Below are 24,002 nucleotides of genomic sequence, written 5' to 3' on the forward strand. Positions count from 1 at the left end.
AAAAGCAATACAAATAGAGGAACAACAATTAAAAATGACTATTGGTTTTAGAACTTTGTAATAGAAAGTTGCAGAAGGATTTCAGAATTTATAAGGGAATTTCCTGTATATTTACACTGTGCCCTCATAATAGCACATGAAGTCATTATTACACAGAGCCTTGTGCTCAGAGAGCCACATTTTATGTTATAGGGAGGAATGAATTTCAAATATGGTCTCTGTTACCCTCACATTAAAAGGCTGACTCTAAACATTATAAATCCTCTCTGTCCTCCAGTAGTGCTTGCCATTCCCCTTTCCGCCAGCTATTTGTTGCTTTGACGATTTGGGCTGCCTTTTTCTCTTTTTTTCTTTTTCTTTTCTCTCCTCCCAGAGCAGTTCATATCCTAAATTGTCTTTAGAATTCTCACACAGATTTAATAATTTTTTTACTTCTTTTTCTTCCTGTGTGGACAAAACTCCTGGTTAGGGACCATGTTTTCTTCATCTTTGTGCATCAATGTTTACCATAATTCCTGACACATAGGAAGAGCTCAATACACATTTATAAATGAAAAATAAATAAATGGAGAAACTTGGGTTCTGGGAAAGGAAGTGACTCCTAAAACTTCACACCACTACAGAATAGCATATCTAGGAATATGACCCATCTTTCACAGCTTACTTCATGATGACTACAATAATTTTGATAATCCTTGATTATCGTCATATTTGTTCATCCTTCAAAAAATATTAAGCATCCACAATGCCCCAGCACCTACTGACCCATCAGGGATAAAGGAATAAGCAAAATGGGGGGAAACATCCCTGCTCTCATTAAATTTATATTTCAGTGAGGGGCTGTAAGTTTATCTTCTAAATCTCCACTATCTAATATGGTAGCCATTAGCCAACTGAGAGTTGCTTTTTGTTTGTTTCATTTAAATTAAAATGAAATACTGCAATAAAAATCAATTCCTTTCTTAAACTAACAAACATTTAAAGTGTTCAATAACCACATGTGAATAGTAGATAACATGTATTGACAATCAAATTTAAAGAGCATTTGTATCATCACAGCAAGCTCTATAAGACAGTACCATTGTTATAAAAACTAAACATCAGCGAGAAGTGCTACACAAGGAAAAGTACAAAGGAAGATAGGATTGTGTGGGCGTGGTGTTAAAATTTTAGATAGGCTAGCCCTGAAAGACTTCCCTGGGAAGGTGAATTTTGAGTAAAGGCACAGGGATAGCCATTTACAAATTCAAGGGAATATTCTCCCATGTAAAGAAAAGAAGAGGTATAAATCTGTGAGATGAACACATGGCTGGCATATTCTAGTAGCTACACAGTGCAACTAGGGCAAGAGTGAGCAAGAGGAAGAGTAGTGGAGTCAGAAAGTAATAGGGGAGAGTAGATATGCAGAGTAAGATGGGAAACCTTAGATAGGTTTGTGCAGAGGACAAGATTGGACCTAGGTTACAAAAGGATCGCACTGGCAGCTATATCCAGGAACAGAGGAAAAGAAATGATAGGCCACAATCCTAGTCAGGACTATAAATAATAATCCCTTAAACAGGTAATGGCAGCAAGGTTGTGAGAAGTGATTAGATGCTGGATTTATTTAGAAGATGTACTCATTAAGAGTAACATAAGAAAAGAGAAATCAGACAGGATCCAAGATGGCTGCACAGGTAATCACCTAACCGCAGCTGCACACAACAATTTCAATAAAATACAACTAAAATATAAAATGGACATTACCCAGAACTACAGGAAAGTCGACTGACTGGAAATTCTACAACGAGAAGCAAGGAGAAAACCAGAAGGAAAATCAGAGGACCTGTAAAAGCCTAAGGTACGGAGACATGCGGCACGCACGGAGAGGACGGAGCCGGAGAGGTGGGGGCGGCTGTGTGCCTGGCTGGAGTTCCCTAGCGGGAAGGAGATAAACTCTGGACTGTGCTGAACCCCAGACCCGACAGCACTGAACCCCAGTTCTAGGCCAGACCCTGGGGACTCAGACACATACAGAGGGGAGCGGCGAAAGGCAGAGGACGAACATTGCGCGCAGAGGACGAACTGTTGACTCTGCTGCTAGATTGCCCTGGCGGGAAGGAGACAAAAGCTCCAGACTGCTCTGAACCCCACGTCCAACCCCACTTCCAACTGAACTGAACCCCAGTTCCGGGCTCATTGGGGGAGAGACTAGACTGTTTGGTAGTAGGCGAAACTCGAGGGCACCACACTCTCAGAGGTACTTGCAACAAGTACTGAAGGACACTAAGGAACACTGAGACTCAGGAGCCGCATAGGGCATGGCTGATGTGGCTGATGGAAGCCAAGGCTGTAGGCTCCACCCTGAAACTCCGCCCCATCAGAGAAGCTGCAAAAATGCCGAGACAAGGAAATAGATCACAAACGAAAGAAATGGAGGAGAAAAAGCGACTGGATATAGAGTTCAAAACCACACTTATAAGGTTGATCAAGAATCTTCTAGAAAAGGCCGATAAAATAAACGAGACCTATGAGGATATGAAAAGGGATCAACAAGAAATAACAAGGGATCAACAAGAAATAAAGAATACATTGTCTTGAAATAAAAAATATTATACAGAGTCCTAAAAACAGAATGGAAGATCACAAGAATCAAGTCAAAGATTTGGAACATGAAGAGCCAGAAGACACTCCTCCGCAGAAGCAAGAAGGCAAGAGAATCCAGAAAGTTGAAGATAATGTAAGAAAACTCTGGGACAACTTCAAGCGAACCAACATCAGAATTATGGGGGTCCCAGAAGATGAGAAAGAGCAAGATATCAAAAACATACTGAAAGAAATAGTGACAGAAAACTTCCCCCACCTGGTGAAAGAATTAGACTTACAAGTCCAGGAAGCGCACAGAACCCCAAACAAGGAATCCAAAGAGGACCACACCAAGACAAATCATAATTAAAATTTGAAGAGCAAAAGACAAAGAGAGAATATTAAAAGCAGCAAGAGCAAAGCAGGTAGTTACCTATAAAGGAGCACCTATACGATTGTCAGCTGATTTCTCAACAGAAACCATGCAGGCCAGACGGGAATGGCAAGAAATATTCAAGGTGATGAATAGTAAGAACCTACAGCCAAAGATAATCTACAAAGCAAAGCTATCACTCAGAATTGAAGGCCAGATAAAGAGCTTCACCAATAAAAAAAAAAGCTAAAGGAGTTCATCTCCACCAAACCAGAATTATATGAATTGCTGAAGGGGGTTCTTTTGGAAGAGAAAGTAAATAAAGATAAAAACTATGAACAACAAATGCGTAACTATCAACAAGTGAATCTAAAAACAAAAAACAAAAAAAAATTTTTTTAATTGGATGAACAATATTAACTGTTGAATATAATAGAATCAGAAGTAAGGAAGGGGAGTGAACTGACAATTCTCAGGGAAAGGGGGAGATGGGTGTGAGGAAAGAGACTGAACATAAACTGTGTACCTATGGATGAGGACAATGATGGGTGGGGAAAGGGCAGAGGGTGGGGTGGGAACCTGGTGGAGGGGAGCAATGAAGGGGGGGGGAAAAAGAGGAACATCTGTAATAATATGAACAATAAAGAGAAAAGAAAAGAAAAGAGAAATCAGTGATGGCTGCAACCTTTTTTTCACCTGATCAGCAGGTTTGGGGGAGAAAATCAGGAGGTCAGTTTTAGACAGGATAAGTTAGAGATGCCTGTCAGGCATTTAAGTGGAAATGTTGAAAGGAGATTCATACACAGCTCTAGAGTTCAAGGAGGTTATGAATGGAGATAGAAATGTGAGAGGCATCCACTTATAAATTATAGCTCAATTCATGAGAAAGTGTGAATCACCTAAGGAGCAAGTACATATAGAAAAGAGGGGAAAAAATCCAAGAGCACTCCAATGTTGATAGTTTGGGGAAATAAAGATGCATGAAAAATAAATATTAAAATAAGACCTAGCACAACGTTGGGAGAAAAAAAATAATATAAGACACTGTCTTATTTTCGGGGAAACAGGGTAGCATCAAAGGAAAAACACAAGTGTGGTTTTTTTATAAGTAAAATTAAGAATGTTTAATGAAAGAGAATGATGAACTACTATACCAAATGCTGCTGAAAAATCAGGTGTGGTTAGGACTGAGAAATGACCACTAATCTTGATAATAGAGGTTTTTTCAAATGAGAGATGGGGGTAAAGAAATTAGCCATAATAAATCTAGCAATACTTTCAAGAAATTTTGCTTAAAAGGAAGGAAATGGAATGTGGCTGACAGAAAATATGGGTCTAGAGAATGTTTCTCATGGGTCTTTTTTTTCTCACGTTGAAAGATATAATATTATGTTTGTGTGTTATGGGTTGTAATGGAAACTACTGCTGTTGAAGGAGGTAGAAGAAAAAATTTCATCTGGAGGACAGTCCTTCAACAGTGAACAGTAAGATAAAATGTGTGAGTACAGGGGGTGAGCTTAGCTAGAGAAGGTATATCCACTATAGCAGAGAAGGTAAAGTATATAAGCCCAGATGTGAACAGGTGAGAAAATGTGGCAATAGAAACATGTGACAGTTCTCATTGTTTTGGCCTTGTAAAGGAAGTAAGAATCAAAGTTATCACCTGGGATGAAGTATTAATGAGGGAATGACAGTGGATTTTGTGAATGAAGGTTCAATAAAAAATAATCATCTCATAGGAAGGGAGACAGACTGGAGTGAGGCAACAGAATATAATATGGTTACCAGGCAGCTTAAGGGCTGCCTTGAGATTACTGATCATGAATTTAAAAAGGCCAGTCAGTCCTGCAGCACGTTTTCCTTCAGTTCCAACCAGCTGTGCAGATGTAGGCACTGAGCAGGTGGAGAGCCAACTTTAACCAGCCTGGTCTCACCAAGGTATACAGGAACATGAGTGAAAGGTATGCGAGTGAAACTGTATGCAAGGAAGTGATAATCATTGAATATGATACTTGGGGCGGTAAGGAGGTAAAGGTGGCATGAAGGGAGCAGTGGTGAGTGGCAGTATTAGTAGATGCATAGCACCATTGGGGTTGATGGGATAGAATAGCTGAGGTACTGAAGGAAATGGGCAGGAAGAAAGAGTTGGTAGTGAAGGGTAAGATATTAGAAAAGCGAGATTAAGAAGGTTTTGAAATTATTGGTAAAGACAAGTTTAAGAAATAAATATGGGAATTAGGTTCTCTATGCAGAGGCTTTAGATGGTAGTGATGGTGACAATGGCGATGCTGATGAAGATGATGATGATGATGATGATGACGACGACGTCTACTATTTCATACACTACTTTTGTTATTACAACAAAATATCTGGGTTAGAGTCCACCATTCCTTCCCATTTTGGGAAATCACTAAAGCTCAGAAAGGACGGATGAGATGCTTAAGGAGATATTGGAAACAGGAAATTTCTAGGTCTACCTGACTTCAAAAGTAGACTTTATGTTTTATTTTAGTGATATCAGATGTTCACACTATCTGACTGGCTCTTTTCATAATAGAAAGGTATATTTTTATTAGCCTGAGAACTAACTATGTGCTCATAAGAGTATTATATTTTAAGCAAACACATTGAAAATTCATAAATGTGTGTACAAGAAAAAGAAAACCTAGTCTAATAAGAAATTTTAGTCAACTATAAATACATAAGCAACAATAATTCAAGGAAATTTTAAGCTGGGACAAATCTGTTGTCCTTCCAATTCTGTGCTCTTTGAAAATGATGCCACAATGGATTTGAGGAAATACATGGTTATTGCACATTATCCCAACCTGAAGATTAGGAGAGAAAAGAATAAGATATAGTGATAATAAATTATTATGTAATTAAAACATAAAGTAAGCAGAAATATGAGCTTTAAAGTCAGACAGAGGTTTCCAACATTTCCTTGAAAGATTAACATGCTATCTTACACTTAGTAAAATTATAATTCAACAATCTCCAATAAGGATGAATTGACAAGGAATATATATTAAATACATTTGCTTCTATTTATATCTAGATCTATCATTCATAAATTTATCAAAACTTTATTTGATTATCTAAAATTTGATAGAATTCATTTTTATTGGGATCATAAATTCTATTGAATTATCATTCTAATACAAAATTTATCTTTTCAGGATTCTCTCAGACCCTACTGTTTCTGCTCCTCTCTCACTGCAATTCCAATATTGTGGAATTTAGTTAATACATCCATTCATATAATCCATACCCTTCAGGACATCATACTGTATTATTATATCTCTTTTTAGATTTGGTATTTCTACTCTGTAAAGAAAAAAATCTAATTTGTCTGTCTTGATAGTAGAGGTTTTCTCCATTTCAAAAACAAATACAAACTCACAAAATATGTTTCAGATCCATTTCACTTCTCTGTTTTGAATTTTCTCTGGTTGAATCATGTCACCATATGTGGTGCTCATTTGTGCACATAATGTATTAGAATCTCTAAACGACAAAAAGTGAGGGAAAAGAATCCTAGAAGATAGAGCATAAAGCCCTGGACTAAAAGTTAAAACATCTATTTTACTAGTAGACAATTTCTAGAAGGAAGATAGGTACCATGTCATCTAAGTAATAGATGAATCTTTTTATATCTGTAATCCTTTTAGGTTTGAGATCTATGGCAAAGTAGGCATTATCAAATGATACTTTCCTTTTTAATACCATTTTTTCCTACTTTCCACACTGGAGACATTATCCAGATCTTTGGATAATTTTGAGTTTTCAAAACAGCTTATAGAAGCTCACTGGTGGGACATTACCTTAATAGAATATAACATACACAGGTGTGGATGGTAAGGATGTTTGCCCAGATAGCTGCACTGTTCTTTATTATTGAGATGAAAAGAACTTACAGGAAGTTCAGAAAAAAAAAAAAAAAAGAAAAAAAGAAAAAAATACACACACACACACACACACACACACACATGAAAAAGAGTGTGGACATTTTATTTATAATAAATTGAAACAAAGATGCATGCAGTAACATGATGAAACACTCAGCTAGTAAGTGGCAGCACCACAATCTCAACACAGCCAAATCCAATTCCATCCCCTTTGCCACCATTCCACTAGGTGACAGTACCTCTAGAAGGGTAGGGAGGCTTCTTTTGTTTAGGAATTTAGTTTTAAAAAATCAGATTTTCATCTTCACTTAAAAAACCAATGGTTATGCACTACAAAGAAACAAGTGAAAGGAACAACTCTTAGGAAAAGTATAACAACAACAAAACAAAAAACAGGTACAGTTGGAAGGACATGAATACTAGTTGTATGTATCATTGAAGTAAAAACAGTTAGATAAATTAGTTTTGGCCTTATTAATTTCATTCTATGGTCAATAAATATTCACAGCTTAGCTAATGCAACAAAAATTCTGAAACCAAAACAAAAATTAAGATTATTTGTGAAATAGTAATACTATTACTGACTCCCCTAGGGAGAATAAATGCTGAAAGTATAGAAAAGATAAAGCATTTCTACTTTCATACTTCCTCTTATGAAGTTTATTTCTTCACAAATAGGTAGATTTTTTTTAAAAAAATCTCTATATAATAATTATTCATTATACATACACATATATAAAACATTAACGGCTTTGTATTCATTTTACCTAAGAGAATAAAACTAGTCAAAGAGACAAAAGAAGAGGTCACAAACATAAATTAAAAATACCAAGTGAGCCGAAACCGGTTTGGCTCAGCGGTAGAGCGTCGATCTGTGGACTGAAAGGTCCCAGGTTCGATTCCGGTTAAGGGCATGTACATTGGTTGCGGGCACATCCCTGGTAGGGGGTGTGCAAGAGGCAGCTGGTCGATGGTTCTCTCTCATCGACGTTTACTAGCTCTCTATCCCTCTCCCTTCCTCTCTGTAAGAAAAATCAATATGCCGAGACCGGTTTGGCTTAATGGATAGAGCTTTGGCTTGGGGACTGAAGGGTCCCGGGTTCGATTTCGGTCAGGGGCATGTGCCTTGGTTGCGGGCATATCCCCAGTAGGGGGTGTGCAAGAAGCAGCTAACTCTCTCTCATCGATGTTTCTAGCTCTCTATCTCTCTCCTTTCCTCTCTGTACAAAATCAATAAAAATATATTTAAAAAAAGAAAAGAAAAATCAATAAAATATATTTTAAAATACCAAGTGAATAAAAATGGTTTTGTTTTTTCTCCCACAAGCATATTTTGGAATGCTAACAGTATTCGTGGCCCAGGTTGCCAGGGCAAGTAGTTTCTTCCGCAAACACTCCTGAATTGCCTCAAACTTATAGTTCAGACGTGTATGAGATGATATGGGAGCCAAGTTTGTGGAATAGAGGTTATGCTGCCCTTGGAAAGTTTATCCAGCTTCAAAGACGTATCATGTTTGATTTAAGAGACAGCTCTAGTAATAGTTTGGCCACAACATAAAGGTGTTTAATATCATTTCTTCAAAGAAGTTCACTACAGACTGAGTCATATGCCTTTCAGAATAACCATTATTGCTTGTCTCATTTTCGATTCTTATATTTCCAGTAGAACATGATCTCACTCACCTAGGGGAAATGGTGAACAACATAGACTGATGAACAAGAACAGACCCAGAGATAAGGAGCCATGGGTCAGACTGTTGGACCTCAAAGGGAGGGTGGGGATAAAAGGGAAAGATCAACCAAAGGACCAGCGGTCAAGGACAATAGGGGGATGAGTGGGGAGGGTGGGGGACTGGAATGGGGAGTTGAGGACAAATATGTGATACCTTTAATCAATAAAGAAATTTTAAAAATTAAAAAATATGCATCATTTCTTGATAGGAGCAATGTTCAAGAGAAAAGGCTTATTTTATTTTATCTGAGTCATCTCATTAAACTTATTTTTCTTTTTCTTTTTCTCAAGATAGATCTTTTCCATGTATTTTTAAACTAATCATGAAATACTTCTTGTACCCAAGAGCATTTGGAAGGTTAATGACAACCTCTAAGTGTTTAGTACACTCTAAATAAGGTTAATAAAATTCAACCCTTTGCACGTTTCTGATAGAGAAAAAACAAAAGACAAAAAAAACAAAGTTTGTCCCAAACAACAAGGGTCAAAGAATATGCAGAGGCTTTTAAAAGTTTCCCAATCTTTAGATGCATGTCCACTCTTTGGGAGATAATAGAGGTCTGCAAACGGAGACAGACATGTTTCAAAAATAGTTTCCATAGCCCAGTTCTTGCCCAGAAGTCCAATGAGCAATCATCTGTTATTTGTGCCACAGGGATTTCACAACTGTCATTTCCCCAGCACATACCATTTCATTTTCCCACTAGTATTACAACAGTGTACACCAAGGGAGGAAAAATCTCAAATATTTGTAACTCACTGTATAATTTCTTTTCTCTTAATTAAAAGGATGAAAGTGATGCTTTCATAATTTTGGTCTATAAATGACTCTTCTGTTTCTATATCAGTGCAAGTCATGAATATTGGGTCTCCTGGTGAAAGTATAAAAAAAAAAATTTTAATTCCAAATCACTTACACATACAAAAATGTTTTTCCTTTTGTTCCCCTTTGTTCATTACCCAGATTTCACTCAGAGTCTTATTGACAGATGTGTTTTACTCATCATCTGAAGAGATCGGGTGAGTCTGAAGTATTTCCCTTCCTTTGATTAATGCTGTGTCTTCTTCCTTCAAGTTCAAAGCAACATTTCCTGATAACTCAGCTATAAGACGTTCAATGTTTATATAGTTTCATGGCAACTACTGTGTTCCTTTACTTGTCTGTATCATAAGTGTAATTAAATGAAGGTGAACATATCTATTTCAGATCATGAAAACACAGCCTGTGTCTGATGGCCTGATGTGGCTTTCCCAGAGCCAAGCCTGTATCAGCCACACTGCAGATGCTCAATGCATATCTATAAGGTGAATGAATGAATGAATGAATGAGTGGCATTATATAAGGTTTTCTCCCCAACTATGACATTGGATTACTTTTATATCCCTTACTCTGATGATCACAGATATTTGAGCAATAATTGGGCAAAGCTAGAGTTTCTGCCACAGCCAGAAGCCTCGCCTTAAGGTCAGACCTATGACCCCCACATCTGCATTTGTAATTCTAACCAGATGAACAAATTCTTGCTCAAGAACAGCCATTTGGATTAAGCACTTAGAAACTGCTCTGGAATAGTGCAATTAGTCAGCCAAAGTCACTACTGTTATAACAAAGAAAGAAATACCCATTCAAATGGTATTTCCAGTTCTGGCCAGTGTGGCTTATTTGGTTGGAGCATCATACTGTGCAACTAAGCATTGTGGGTTCGATTCCCGGTCAGGGAACATACATAGGTTTCAGGTGCATATGGGAGGCAACCCATAGATGTTTTCTTTCTTTCTCTTTCTCTTTCTCTTTCTCTTTCTCTCTCTCTCTCTTCCTCTCTCTCTCCCTCTCTCTCTCTCTCTCTCTCTCTCTCTCTCTCTCTCTCTCTCTCTCTCAAATCAATTTAAAAATATTCTTGGGTGAGAATTTTAAAAAGGGGGAGAAGGGGTATTTGGGTATTTCCAATTCTTTGATATAACCCACGAGACTTAACTCACTCACTGTATATAAAATCATGAAATTTCTATTTTTATAAGGTCCTTTGAAAAGTTATTTGGAAAAAAAAAAACACACACACAACCTGTTGCAAATTCTCAATCCTCATAGAAATGCTGTTTGAGGGATTGTATAATAGTTCCTTCTTCAGAAAGAAATATCCATAGGATAGTTTTATTGTTTTTTAAATATATATTTTATTGATTTTGTACAGAGAGGAAGGGAGAGAGATAGAGAGTTGGAAACATCGATGAGAGAGAGTCATCGATCAGCTGCCTCTTGCACACCCCCTACTGGGGATATGCCCACAAACAAGGTACATGCCCTTAACCAGAATCGAACCCGGGACCTTCAGTCCCCAAGACGACACTCTATCCATTGAGCCAAACCGGTTTCGGAAATAGGATAGTTTTGAAATTAACCAATATAGTTCAGGAAAGTATTTCATGCTAGATGGCACCAGGTCCGTTTAGGAACTTAATCCCACATATATCTATCATATACCTAATCTACTTAGTTAAAGAAGGACTAATAGCAATTCAGAGTATGAAAGAGATCAAAGACATCAAGCTTGACACTGCCTGTATTTGTCAGCTTGTGCTACTATAACAAAATATAACAGACTGAATGTCTTAAACAACTGAAATTTATTTCTCACAGTTATCAAGGCTGGAAGTCCAAGATCAAGGTGCCAGCAAATTTGATTTCTGGTGATAGCACTCTTCCTGCCTTGCAAACTAGCTGCCTTCCTGCTGTCTTTATATGGCGCTTCTTTGGTGTGTGGCACAGAGAGAAAGAGATCTTTTTCACTCTCTCTTTCTCTTTCTCTCTCTCTCCCTTGTCTTATAAGGCTATCAATTCTGATGGATAGGACCCTACTCATGACCTCATATAACCTTGATGTGTACGCAGGGACATTTCTCATTGGATCATAGGGGCTTTGAATCGGGATTTTGTCATTTGCAACTAAAACACAAGTGCATAAAATATGTAATGATATAATAACTTAGTTTAGAGTAAGTAGCATTTGTTATGTTAGTAAGTGAAATGTTTACACTATAAAACAAAATATTTCAACTAAGTTTTTTCAAATTTTTTGTTTGTTTGTTTGTTTTTTGTTTTGTTTTTTTTGTTGTTGTTGTTTTTTTTTTTTCCCCTGCTGAAAATAACATTTAGTTTTATCTCAATATTATTTGAACTGGATTGTCAGCCCTCTGTAGGGAAAGTGTCTCCTGGAAAAGTTTCACAGGGCTGAGCATTCCTGAAATCTGCCCTTGATCCCTACCTCCTTCCTTTCCTGTCTTGAGAGAGAGAGAGAGAGAGAGACAGACAGACAGACAAAGAGATCTTTAATGATAGAAAGCTGCATGAGCATGATTTGGTCCCTATTTCTGTGCCTTACCTGGCTCTCACTTTAATTCCCCCCCCCCACCAAAAAAAAAAAACTGGCAATTATGATTTCCACTTATAATTCCTTTTTCACTTCTTGAGATACTGAAGACTTCCTCTTCTTTAACAGAGATTTGAAGAAGTAGCACACCTACAAACCTTCTCGTGACATAAGTTAAATGAGTAAGATCATCCCATAGACTATACTAGTCCCCCTCATCCTATCCTATATAATAAAAGCCTAATATGCAAATCATCCCCTCGACCAGGCAAATTTCATGCACTGGGCCTCTAGTAATTTACATAATTTGCTAGTATATTGTAGTTTCACAACAATCTAACCCTTTGTGTTTGTATTGATCAGTATAACCTAGGTTGTTTTACATAGTACACCTCAGAAGCATAATACAAAATGTTTCTTATTCATTCAAAGTATAAGTGGAGGATGTGAGGGCGATCTGGCTGCGACATCTGTCACCCCATTGATCACCAGGGTTGATTCGGCTGATCTGGCTGGCTAGGCGGGTGTCCCCCTCCTCCCTCACCGATCCATGTGCGTCCCTCCCGAAGCTGCGCGCTCGGTCAAAGAGGACGACTTTCCCCCAAGAGGAGAGGACCAGTCTTCGGTCAAGGGTATACGAGTAGCTGCGCTCCCCTGCTAGAACCTCCAAACAAGCTCCCAAAGTATAAGTGGACCAAGGACCTTCCCCTTGTAGCCATGTCATATGAAATTAGTCCGCTGCAGTAGGGAAGAGGGAAAGGGAAGATGTACACTGGCTGGAACTGCCTTGTCCAGGTGTCTGGGGGTCAGGCGACTATATCCCTCCACTCACAATTCATTGGTCAGAACCAGTCACTTGGCCTCAACCTACGTGTAAAGAAGCTGCAAAATACACAGGTGCCCTGGAGAATGGTGAACATAATAGTTCCTGCCACACTGTACTGTGCTTCCTAGGAAAACTTCAGCAGTATCTATGTTCCTGGATGGAAAAAAATCTACTGTGGCTTAGGCATAAGAAGTACCCAGCCTGCGCACCCAGGACTGTCCATGTGTACCTGGTTCTCTCCAGTTTTTGTGAAGCTAAAATGAAAGCCTTTGGTATCTCCAACACAGGAATGGAGTGAATTTTTTTTTTTTTTTTTAATTTATCAATGAAGCTAAGACCCAGCCTTATATAACTTATTTTGTCTCCTTTATTTTGCAAAATATTTAAAGCATAAAGCAAAATAATACATTTTTTTAGACTTTAAAAAGAATAGAAAAATACACATTGCATATTATGGCCACCAACCTCATATGCCTAAAAATGTTCTGCTTCTCGGCCTCCAGTTATTAAACACACTGGTTTAACGCTTGGTCTCCTGTGTAGAGCAGTGCACCATGAAACCATCACGCTTGCGTTAGTACAACTGGTGCACACCACTCACATAAAACAGAAGAGTAAGTTACCAAGAAGATAGGGCCAGTGCCCCTCTCTAAAATGGCCGAGTCTTCCGAGCCGTAACAAACACATCCTCAGAAAAACAACGTGCAGTCCTCACAGATACTGGCAGCCCCAGATCTGCAAACCATGTTCACATTATCTTTTGATAAAGTAACAAAGTTAAAGATTGCACTAAAAGGTAATCCTGTGGAATCACTGTTTACAAAATCCTTATTTCCATTTTTTTTTAATTTCTTTATTGATTAAGGTAAAACAATATGGAAAGTTTGAATTTAATGTTTTCTACCTCTACTTAGTGCTTTATTAATGGGGTGACCACTCTGCTTGACCTATTGCTGAAATCCGTTAGAAGTCCAGGAGACCATATGGACAAGCAGATGGGTTGTGTAACTGAATGCCGTTACTCTAAGAATGAAGTAAGGGATAAACATCATTTGCATTCCTGCCCAAACTTCCCACATACATATTATTAGCTTCATTTTTAATACGGACATCAGAAGGGAAGATAATACCTTGCTACCAAAGCCCAGATGCCAACTAATTACTACAAGAAACTCCAGCCCTGACATCATAGGCCAGGCCTCTGACCACACTCCGTCTTACCCAGTGACCCCACTGTGGTGATTAATAGCTCCAGTGCTAAGCTCTAATGAGTGTGTCAGATCTTAGATGTTCGATAAGCTAATGCAATTAGCATTATGTTGAGTAGGATATTTTAGTCACTTGGTAGAGAGATTCACACTTTACAGTAAATTATATGCCTTTGCACCTTATGGTCTTTGGATTTATTTTATAATCATCATTCTAAAAGGCCTCTCTATAAATAGAGATCTTTCAAATATTAAAGAAAAAATAAACACTTCCTGCTTCCACCGAATGGAGGATGATTGTTAAGATATCAAGCTTTATCTGAGTCTCACTGGATGCTACAGGAAGCCTGCATTTCCCAGCAACAGTAGGCCCTGCCTCTAGGTAGGGAGGTATAAGAGTTCCAACCAGTGGAATGTGTACAGAAATGACATTTTTTTCCTTCCAGATCTGGCCCCTAAAATAACCCATTGATCTTCCACGCTGTCTGCATTCATCCTCTGTCCAGATGGATGGAGCAGATTTAAGGAACACTACAAAGCCTTACATGGTGGCATAGCCACTGGATGAAACACTGCTTGAGAATGCATTGCTTGAGCAAAATAAACTAGTATTGCCTCAGGGCACTGAGACTTTGATGTTGTTTGCTTAAAACTAATAAAGTCAATTAAGACTTGATTTAATTAAAAAGTTATACAAAATTTTTTCTTGCTTATGAGTTCATCAACTATCTACTCAACATAAAATTATGAATATAAAGGACCAGAATTCTAAATTTAATAGAAATGTTAATTCACTAAAGGAATCTGTCTCAGTTGTATTTAATGTATTTAACATTAGCACATTGTGGAGCTCGGGACAAGATGACTGTGTGTGTTGCTTTAGCAAATCATTATTAAAGAACCCTGACCCCTAGGGTAGAGAAAGAAAACCTGAAGCACAGTATCTACTACTTCTACAGTCATCAGAAATAGCAGTCATAAGCCTTAAAGCAACTTCCAAAGGAGAAACTCAGAAAGTGTTTTAGAAGCAGAATTTTTCAATGACATGGCCAAATAGCATTTTTAAAGATATCTATTGCTACTGGGGGGAAAATGCACCAATTTAACATAACCAAAAGGGTATGGGAGACATATACTGAATTAATGTAAAATTGCTAACATTCAGAAAAGTGGAAAACACACACACACACACACACACACACACACACACACACACACACACAGGATTACTGGAGGATAAAAATTTTACCTTGGTGTACAATAAACAATATACTAAATATTAATAATTATATCACTAAACAAATGACTTTGGTTGGGCAAAGGCCTGAATTAGGTCTGTCATTTTCTTCAGGCAAAGAGGGAGACATGAGAAAGGCAGAATAGCACAGTGATGAAATGTTTGGGGTCTCAATTTCTATCTGCCATTAATGAGCTGTTGGAAAGACTAATGAGTTGGAAAGACTTTCTTTGTTTTCTCTCTATATCCTTAGCTACAGAATGGAGAGAAGTTCATACTTATTGTGTAGATTAGGGGTGTCGAACTCAATCAGAGAAGGGGCCAAAATCTAAAATCCAGCCTAAATCGCGGGCCGAATGGTTTACTGAACAGTCATAAACTGACAATGTCATAAACTGACAGCGGAGTGCAGTGATGACAGCGCGGTGCGGGCCACATTGCAAGGCCTGGCGGGCTGGATTTGGCCCGCGGGCCTTGTGTTTGACACATGTGGTGTAGATTATTAAGAAGATTAGGGATGACACACAGCAAACATTTAGAGAGGTCTTAGCTAAAATTTAATACTAATAAATATTGGATAGTTTTACTAATGATATAGTTCAATCACTATGAGCCACATTATCCTCACCTTGAAAGTAACAAATTGCACTAGATGATTTGCATGGGTACTTTAAGCAGTGTATTCTGAGTTTATACCTGTCTCTTAAAGTCACATATACCATTAAAAAAATGAAAACTGAAATCTAAATATTTTAAGAAGTTACTTTAAAAACATCTATAAGACAGTCTGGTCTGCTGTTGAAATTGATTTAAAGAAGATAGTTGGCATACAAAAGCACCAATTCATTTCTATCTATACATACATAATTTTTAACACTCAGAAGTGACATGGTACTTTGATTTATTCATTATCCCTCATGAATACCCTCATTTGAATATGAAATGTAACAAGATAATTGTCAGGCAACGGTTTAAATTTTAAAGTGTCATATTTAATGAGTACTGCAGAGATAAAGAATTATTTCTATCACACAAACCTGAATGGGTCCAAAGGTACATAATTACACTCCATTTTCACAGCTTAAGGTGAAGTACTTCTTTGGCTTATCAACTGTCAACAACTTGAGCTTCTTTCTTTCAGGAGAAAACATTTCTACTAACTGTAGCAATCGTAAGAGATGATAGAAACACTGGAGAATATAGACTTTATTCCAAATTAAATGGACCCTTAGAAGGTCTATGATTTAGTAAATCTTAGTTTGTACAAAGAAATCCTTATCCAAAAAATATTATAGTAAGACTTAAAATGATGTAAATAGTTTATGATATTGAAGCAATAAAATTTAAAATTCCCTTCCGATTACCAATTTAGTTGATTTTAAGTAGTTCATATGTAAAAGGGGCTCTAATATATCAAGATGCTACATGTACCACATTGTAGGGTAGATGAATTGTTTTCTTAATTCAAAATTATATTTATTCAAAAGAACCTTACCTCCTCCATACATTACGGCCAGCATAATGGAAGATATCCATGCTATTTCACTGTAGCTAGTGCTGAATATTTGCTGAATTTCTTTGAAGAATACTGTGATGGCTTTGGGGAATGCATATGAAAATCCGATGGAGATAAAAGACGCTGCAACCACTACCCAGCCCCATCCGCCATCAGGAGGTGGGTTTGGTGGGTCACCTGCAGATGGTGGCATTTCTGCTCTTCTCTTTGAAAGTCCGGTAACCTGTATTCAAATAATGAAATACAGGTTTAAACCCTATGTTAATTTTTACATTTCACTCTTGATCACATTAAAATAGTATTTTCCAGTTACACCTACAACTATATAATTTTTCATGAATATTATTAATACCCTTGTACTCAGAAATTTTTCAGAAAAGGTACTTGAAAAACGGAATGAGGTATGTAACTTTGACTGCTATGTGCTACGACTTGAAAGCATTTGATTTGTTTATGGAAGCAAACATTACTTGAAGAGGAGTTAACATTTCAGATCTTTACTGAAGTACCAACCAACAAAAAAAAATAAATAAAAGCAATCTCAATCTGATTTCTAAGTATAAAAAAAATTGAGCTAGCATCACTTAAAACTGAAAAAAAATTTAATCCAAAATGTTTTGAGTTTTTATATAACCATTTATTTAAAAAAAAAAAAAAAAAACAACTAAAGTTACTTAAAAACATTTCAACATAGATCTGTTTTCTAAACCTATCTATACTAATAATAGCCTAGAGCTGTCACGATCTAAACAGCCAGAAAGATGACCAGTCACCTGTAAGTGCATGGAGCACCTTTCGGTCCCTCTCCCACAGCCCACAGGCTCCTATCACAGCAAGGCTGGAGGCGGGAGGGGGCGGGGGCATGGAGGCAGCGGGGTGCGCAGGGCAAGGGGGGGGGGGGGCAGGCCAGAGGTCTAATGACATCACCACTGCCACCGTGGCTGCAGAGAGAGGCCCAGGGAGAGAGGCCCAGGGAGAGAGGCAGGGTCTGATCAGCAGCCCCAGTGAAGGCTGTGGATCAGGCCCAGAGATAGGCCCAAAGAGAGAAACAGCTGTCAGTGGGGCCTTCTGGACTTTTCAGAAGAGCCAAAGGCTGCCTAAGAAGGGGAGCTTTTTATGCTGACTGGCATAGAAACAGACCAATCTGAACCAAATCCGGGTGAAGTGCGAGGAGCCAATAGCTGCCTGAAAGGCGGATCTTTTGATGAGGACTAGCATAGAGACCGACCAATCAGAACCTACTCTTGGTGAACTGCAAAGGCAAAGCCTAAGGTGGGGGCTGAGGAGGGGTTTTAAGGGCAACAACAGCTGTTTGGTGTAAGGTGTAAGAAAGCAGTTCAATTTTTTAATGACCGGTTTGGTAGTATAGTGCATATGACTGGCTATCAGCCCATATATAGGGATTATGTGTTTTTGTCTGCCAAGAGTATCTTCTCCTGCTGCAAAAGCTTCCCCACCCCCCCCATTTAAGAAACCATATCCTATATAATCTATCTATATTGCTAAAAGGGTAATATGCTCATTTTACGGGTCAACTGGCCATCTTCCACACATCCAACTTCCTTCTGGACAAAACCATGGTGGTGGGGGCCGAGGCAGAGAGGACAGTTAGGGGCAAGATATGGCCATGCAGGGGAGCAGTTAGGGGTGATCAGGCAGGCAGGCAGAGGCAGTTAGGGGCGATCAGGCAGAGGCAGGGGCGATCAGGCAGGCAGACAGAGAGGATAGGGGTGATCAGGCAGGCAGGCAGGTGAGCAGTTAGGAGCCAGCAGTCCCAGATTGCAAGAGGGAAGTCCGATTGGAAAGGTCTGAGGGAACTGCCTGTGCATGAATTTCATGCACTGGGCCTCTAGAAAGATTATAAATTGTATGGTTCTATTGATCTACAATAAGTTAATTTTAATGCATTTCTAAGTTGAAATTGCATTAAAATTAACTTAGGTCATGTTAAAATTGCAACCATATAATTTCTAATCTTATAGGTTTAGAAAAAATTGTGAATGAAACATTTTATATATTTTCTGTAGCAATGATATTTTCTTAGTCAAATGAATAGTATAATACTTTACTGTTTGTTAAAAGAAGGGTACTGTCTTTTTGGACATGCTGAGGAGCATAACTGTTTGCTTTATGGTGTAACAACCCACTCTCCTGTGGAAACAATGATCATACACATTTCAAACAATTTAAAGTAAATTACAAACAACTTTGTTCCCTAATACCAATGTTTGTTTGGATTATGCAACTTTAATACTGAATTCACTGATTAGTTCCAATAGTTTTTGGCAAAATCTTCAGATTTCTATAGAACAAGTTCATGACATCTATAAACAGAGACAATTTCACTTATTCCACTCCGATTTGGATGCCTTTGACATTTTTTTTCTTATGTAATTGGTCTGATTAGGACTTCCAGTATTTGGTCACAGTTTATTTGCCCTATTCTATTAATTGATACACGCTGATGACATGAAAAGATTTGAATGTCTTCTGTATATTTACAGTCTGCTTTCGTAATAATGTTTGCTTTCTTGGCAATAACCAAAATCATCTACATATTTAATTTGAATTTTGGTTCACAGCACAGGAGCACTGGATATAATGTATTTTTAAAAGTATAAATACTTAAGAATGAAAGAGAAAAAGAGACATGTACATGAGTGTTAAATCGGCCTTTGATAGTTGTCTGAAGAATCTGAATTTACATATTAGTGAAGTTTGTTACTATATTTTAAAGTAGTTAAATTTCTTATTGCCTGAAAATATCTTTTTTTTTAACATAGAGGAATACTAAGGAAAATACCAAAGGGCATTTATGTGGACATCTACTTTGTTTTATTACCAGAGTGTAAAAATAATTATGAAATTTAAGGTCCTTATTCTGCAATTTTCCTGCTTGTATAAAGGTTAAAAAAATCTTTCATTATTAATTCATGAGTTTAAACTCTTGTAGCTTTTATTACATCTGCTATAGTAAACCCTTAAAAATACAACTGGATGATTTATTTTTCAGTCATTTCAAAAGTCATAGATTTCTAACTAATTTTAATTCTATATTTTTAGATAATCATATCAAGGGAATAATACTAAAATTTACTAACATTCAATTAGGTTATAAATATTAATATTAAAATTTACTAATGAGCTAGGTTGTTGTTGAGATTTCCATTTTACAGATAAATATCCATGCTCATAGAAGAAGTGGACTCATTGCAGAAACCCCGAAGTCACAGTTTAATTCCTGGTCAGAGCATACGCCTGCGTTGCCAGCTAGATTTCCACTGAGGAGTGGACAGAAGGCATCCAATCAATAATTCTTTCTCATCATTGATGTTTCAACCTCTCTTTCCCTTTCTCTTCCTCTCTGAAATCATTAAAAATATATTTAAAAAAAGAAAAAGTGAAAGCATTATATGGTTGAGCTGTATTTTTTTTTCCTCTTTGCATAATTTAGCAGTTTATCTTAGTATATGATCTTGTAGTGTTTTTTTTCCCCCCAGGATATTTCCTTAATTTTAATTGTAACCACCTACTACAAATTACAAGTCACTATTTATATACACTTCCTTATAGTCTATCTGTTTTGTTTCTTCCATATAAATTAAAATCTGATGATACCTTAACTGAATCATTGTGAAGTAAAACCCAAAATTATACTTTCAAGTTTGTCACCTGTCCATATTAACAATTCTTTAAATGACTAATAGTCAAGGTCCAAATCATACACACTCATTGGCCTCATTTATTTTCCCATGCACAATTCTATAATATTTTATACAATTTATGGCTTTTATTTGTGGGCATAATCAAGAAAACAGAGTATAGCTTTACCTGTTGACAGATTCCCACTTGAACAGGCTTCTTTGGTTTATACGTGGACGTGGTAAATCCAGTCACTATTCCTCAAAGTGTGGTATTTGAAGGCAATAGAGAGGAAGCGAGGTAGAGCAGACTCCGTATTATCTAAAGAAATAGAAAACACAGGTTACATGTATAATTGAGTTCTACAAGCATCATTGGAGCCACTAGCTATCACTCGTTCCAGTACATTGTGACCAAGGTTTAATAATGAGCAAAACTGAATATACACGATTGGGCAAAAGTAGATTTACAGTTGTGAGTATGCAAAACACAAAGTTTATTCATGTATCATTATTTATTAATTTTGTATTTTTTCCCATATAACTGTAAACCATTTTTGTATCACCTTGCATATATCTAGGTTTATATTTCTTTGCCAATACATTAAAAGGACAACTAAAGTATGAACAAAATGTGCATGAACAAAAATATAAAATAAAGATTTAGTTTTTAAAACTATAAGCAACAATACAGATTATATATCCACCAGTATGAGAAGGGAACTTATTGGCATTCATTTAGTGTAATTCCCAAAGACAATGAAAATAAGTACAATAGAAAGTTTTAAAGTATTAGACATACTATCAATAATACACATGTCTTACAGTGAGACAGACAGGGTTATGAGAAAAGTATTTTAGGAGTCCTCTGTATTAGAATTCATACTTCTAATCAAGTCTGGGCGACAGATGAACCTGCTAACCCTCCCTAATACATTAAATACCTTTATTTCATCTTAAATCTGGTGATGAATGTGTAGCAGCTTGTATTTAAGAGTTTATTTGGTTTGGCCCAAACATTCCCTTGCTTAGATTAACACTAAGAAAAGGTCAACTCTTTCTATTACATAACCTTTTGCCTGCTTTGCATCCAGGGTCACCTGACCTGAAGTGGTGAGTGAAAGCCAACCAGCTGCCAGGTCAGATTAGGTTGGACTGCGTTCTAGTAGCCAAGTCAATGAGAGACTAACTGAGTAAAATGTCATGTTTTCACCTAAAAGAATTAATATGCTCCCTTGTCTGCTTCCTCTTTATTATATAAAAGGATATAGGAATGCCAAATTAATGTACAATGTTTTAAGTTTAGGTGACAACTCACCCAATTTTATAACAGAAATGAAGCTGAACCAAATATTTTCTTTTTCCAACACATAACTGAATTAAAATTGGAATCTAGTCCTCGAAGGTTGTTTGTTTCTTTTAAGTGGACCATCTTTTAAATCCTACTGACTGATTCACTTTGACAACTAGACAAGAGAGGTATCAATAGTGCCTGGCCCACAAAATGTCAGTAACACAAAACCTATTTTTAGATGTAAATTATAGCAGTAGTTAAAGGACTCTGAAAATGTTAATTGTAATAAGGGTCACACTAACTAAAGTTGTTTTTTCAAATTAGGGAAAATAATATGAACCAGCTCAGAATTATTTATGAAAAATTAGACATTGATATCCCATACTAAACAGTTTCCCTAATACTATACTTTCAGAATTTTGGAAAGATAATTATAGTGGGCTGAAATAATGACTGCCAAAAGGATGTTAATGTCCTGTCCTAATCCTCAGGTCTGTAATATGCTTTGAAGGTTCCTATACACTGAATATTCGTGTTCCCCCAAAATTCTCATGTTAATATTGAATCTACAATATGATGGCATTAAGAGATGGGATATTTGGAAGGCAATTAGGTCATTAGAGTGAAGAATTCATGAAAGGAATTAGTATCCCTATAAATGAGGTTGCAGAGAGCTCCCTGAAATACTTACAAATGTGAAAGTGGCTTTGGAACTGGGTAACAGGGAGTTTTGAGGTACATACTAGGAAAAGGTTATTGCCTGTAAATGGACTGTTGAGAGCAATTCTGGTGAGAGCCCAGAAAGAAAAGCAAGAGCTATAGAGAGAGTTTAGATCTTCTTAAAAGAATACCTATCATCTTAAATAGAAAATGGTAGAAATACAGAACATAAAGGCCATTCTAATGAAGTCTCAGATGGAAATGAGGAAAATGTTATTGGACAATGGGGTTAGACAGTGCTTGTTATAAAGTGGAAAAGAGCTTGGCTGAATTATGATCATCTTCTAACGTCTACTGTAGAAGTTGTGATGAAATTGGACATTTAGCCGAAGACCATTTCTAAGCAAAATGTGGAAAGGAGTGGCATTGATTCCTCCTTAGAGGAAGAAGTCAGAAGAGAGCGAGCCCAGGGATGGTCAGTTGCAGAAGCGGAGCCACTGCCCAAATCAAAGGAACTTGTTTCTTCAAGCTCTTCTGGCAGTGATTCTGACAGTGAAGTTGACAAAAAGTTAGAGAGGAAAAAGCGAGTTTCTTCAGGAAAACCTATAAAGAAGGCAAAAGACCGGTGATGTATGAGGAATGGCAGCATAAGGGCTCAACTTTTCTTTTCTCCTGGACATTTCAACAAGGTAACCATCTATAATGGAACAAAGAAATCCCCGCTCAACACAGATGCATACCCGAGAGACCTGCACCCTGAAACACATAAAGGTGGGCAACCGGAATTAAATGGGAAAATGAGAGGAGAGAACAGCTCGGGGCTCGGCCTGCATGGAGAAGGAAGAAAGTTGGCAGGAGCAGACACTTCCCTTGGCAGAGTGGGGGAGCAGAGAGCAGTGGGGCCAGAGGGAGCAGGGAGCCCAGCAGGGGTGAGCGTGGAGCAGTGAGAGAGCGAACATCCCTGTTTCAACATTACACACTGTGGCCAAGACATGGAAAGAACCAAAGTGTCCCACAAAAGAGGACTGGGTAAAGAAGATGTGGCACATATACACAATGGAATACTACGTAGCTGTAAGAAAGGATGGAATAGTGCCATTTGCAACAACATGGATGGACCTTAAGAACATTATGCTAAGTGAAATAAGCCAGTCAGAAAAAAGCGAAAATTGAAAAGCTACGATTTCACTCATATGTGGGAAACAAAACTAAAACTCATGAACACAATCAGCATCGTGGTGGCTGCCAGAAGGGGGTGAGGGAGAAGGCGGTCCTAATACAAGGCGACAGGAAAAGATTTGACTCTGGGTGATGGGCACATGGTGCAATATACAGATCTTGTAACATTGGAACCCACATCTGAAACCTGTATGTTCATGTTGACCAATGTCACCCTAATTAATTTAATAAAAAAATAAAATAAGAAGCAAAAGTCTACTGAAGTTTCAAGAGCTTATCACCTTCTAAACAGTAGAGATAATGTTTCAGATTGTGAAAGTTAAGTCTGTCAGCGTTCAAGACTTGAAAGGAAAAGTCCTAACTGATATTGGAGAATGTTGGATGGATAGAGAAAGTGACATGAAACAAGAAGAAAAGGTATTTCATTTCCTTAAATCCCAAGTAATGGAGCCAGCTGAAGGATCAGATTTCTGACATTGGTGATGTATTAGGAAA

At 37.5% G+C, this 24,002-nt stretch overlaps 1 protein-coding gene across 2 annotated transcripts in view; it reads right to left on the reverse strand.

Moving 5' to 3' along the window:
* Nucleotides 1-24,002, reverse strand: part of SLC16A7 (solute carrier family 16 member 7) — a 127,637-nt gene that overhangs the window by 34,198 nt on the left and 69,437 nt on the right. For both annotated transcript variants that reach the window (XM_084877793.1, XM_084877794.1), the window contains 2 exons: nucleotides 20,565-20,696; nucleotides 16,713-16,956 (listed from right to left, as the gene is read on the reverse strand). In XM_084877793.1, the coding sequence (XP_084733919.1) occupies nucleotides 16,713-16,926 (214 nt within the window). In that variant the 5' untranslated portion in view covers nucleotides 16,927-16,956; nucleotides 20,565-20,696. The remainder of the gene's footprint in view (nucleotides 1-16,712; nucleotides 16,957-20,564; nucleotides 20,697-24,002) is intronic.

This window comes from Pipistrellus hanaki (genome assembly GCF_964339955.1).
Source record: "Pipistrellus hanaki genome assembly, chromosome: 3".
Taxonomy (NCBI): Eukaryota; Metazoa; Chordata; class Mammalia; order Chiroptera; family Vespertilionidae; genus Pipistrellus; species Pipistrellus hanaki.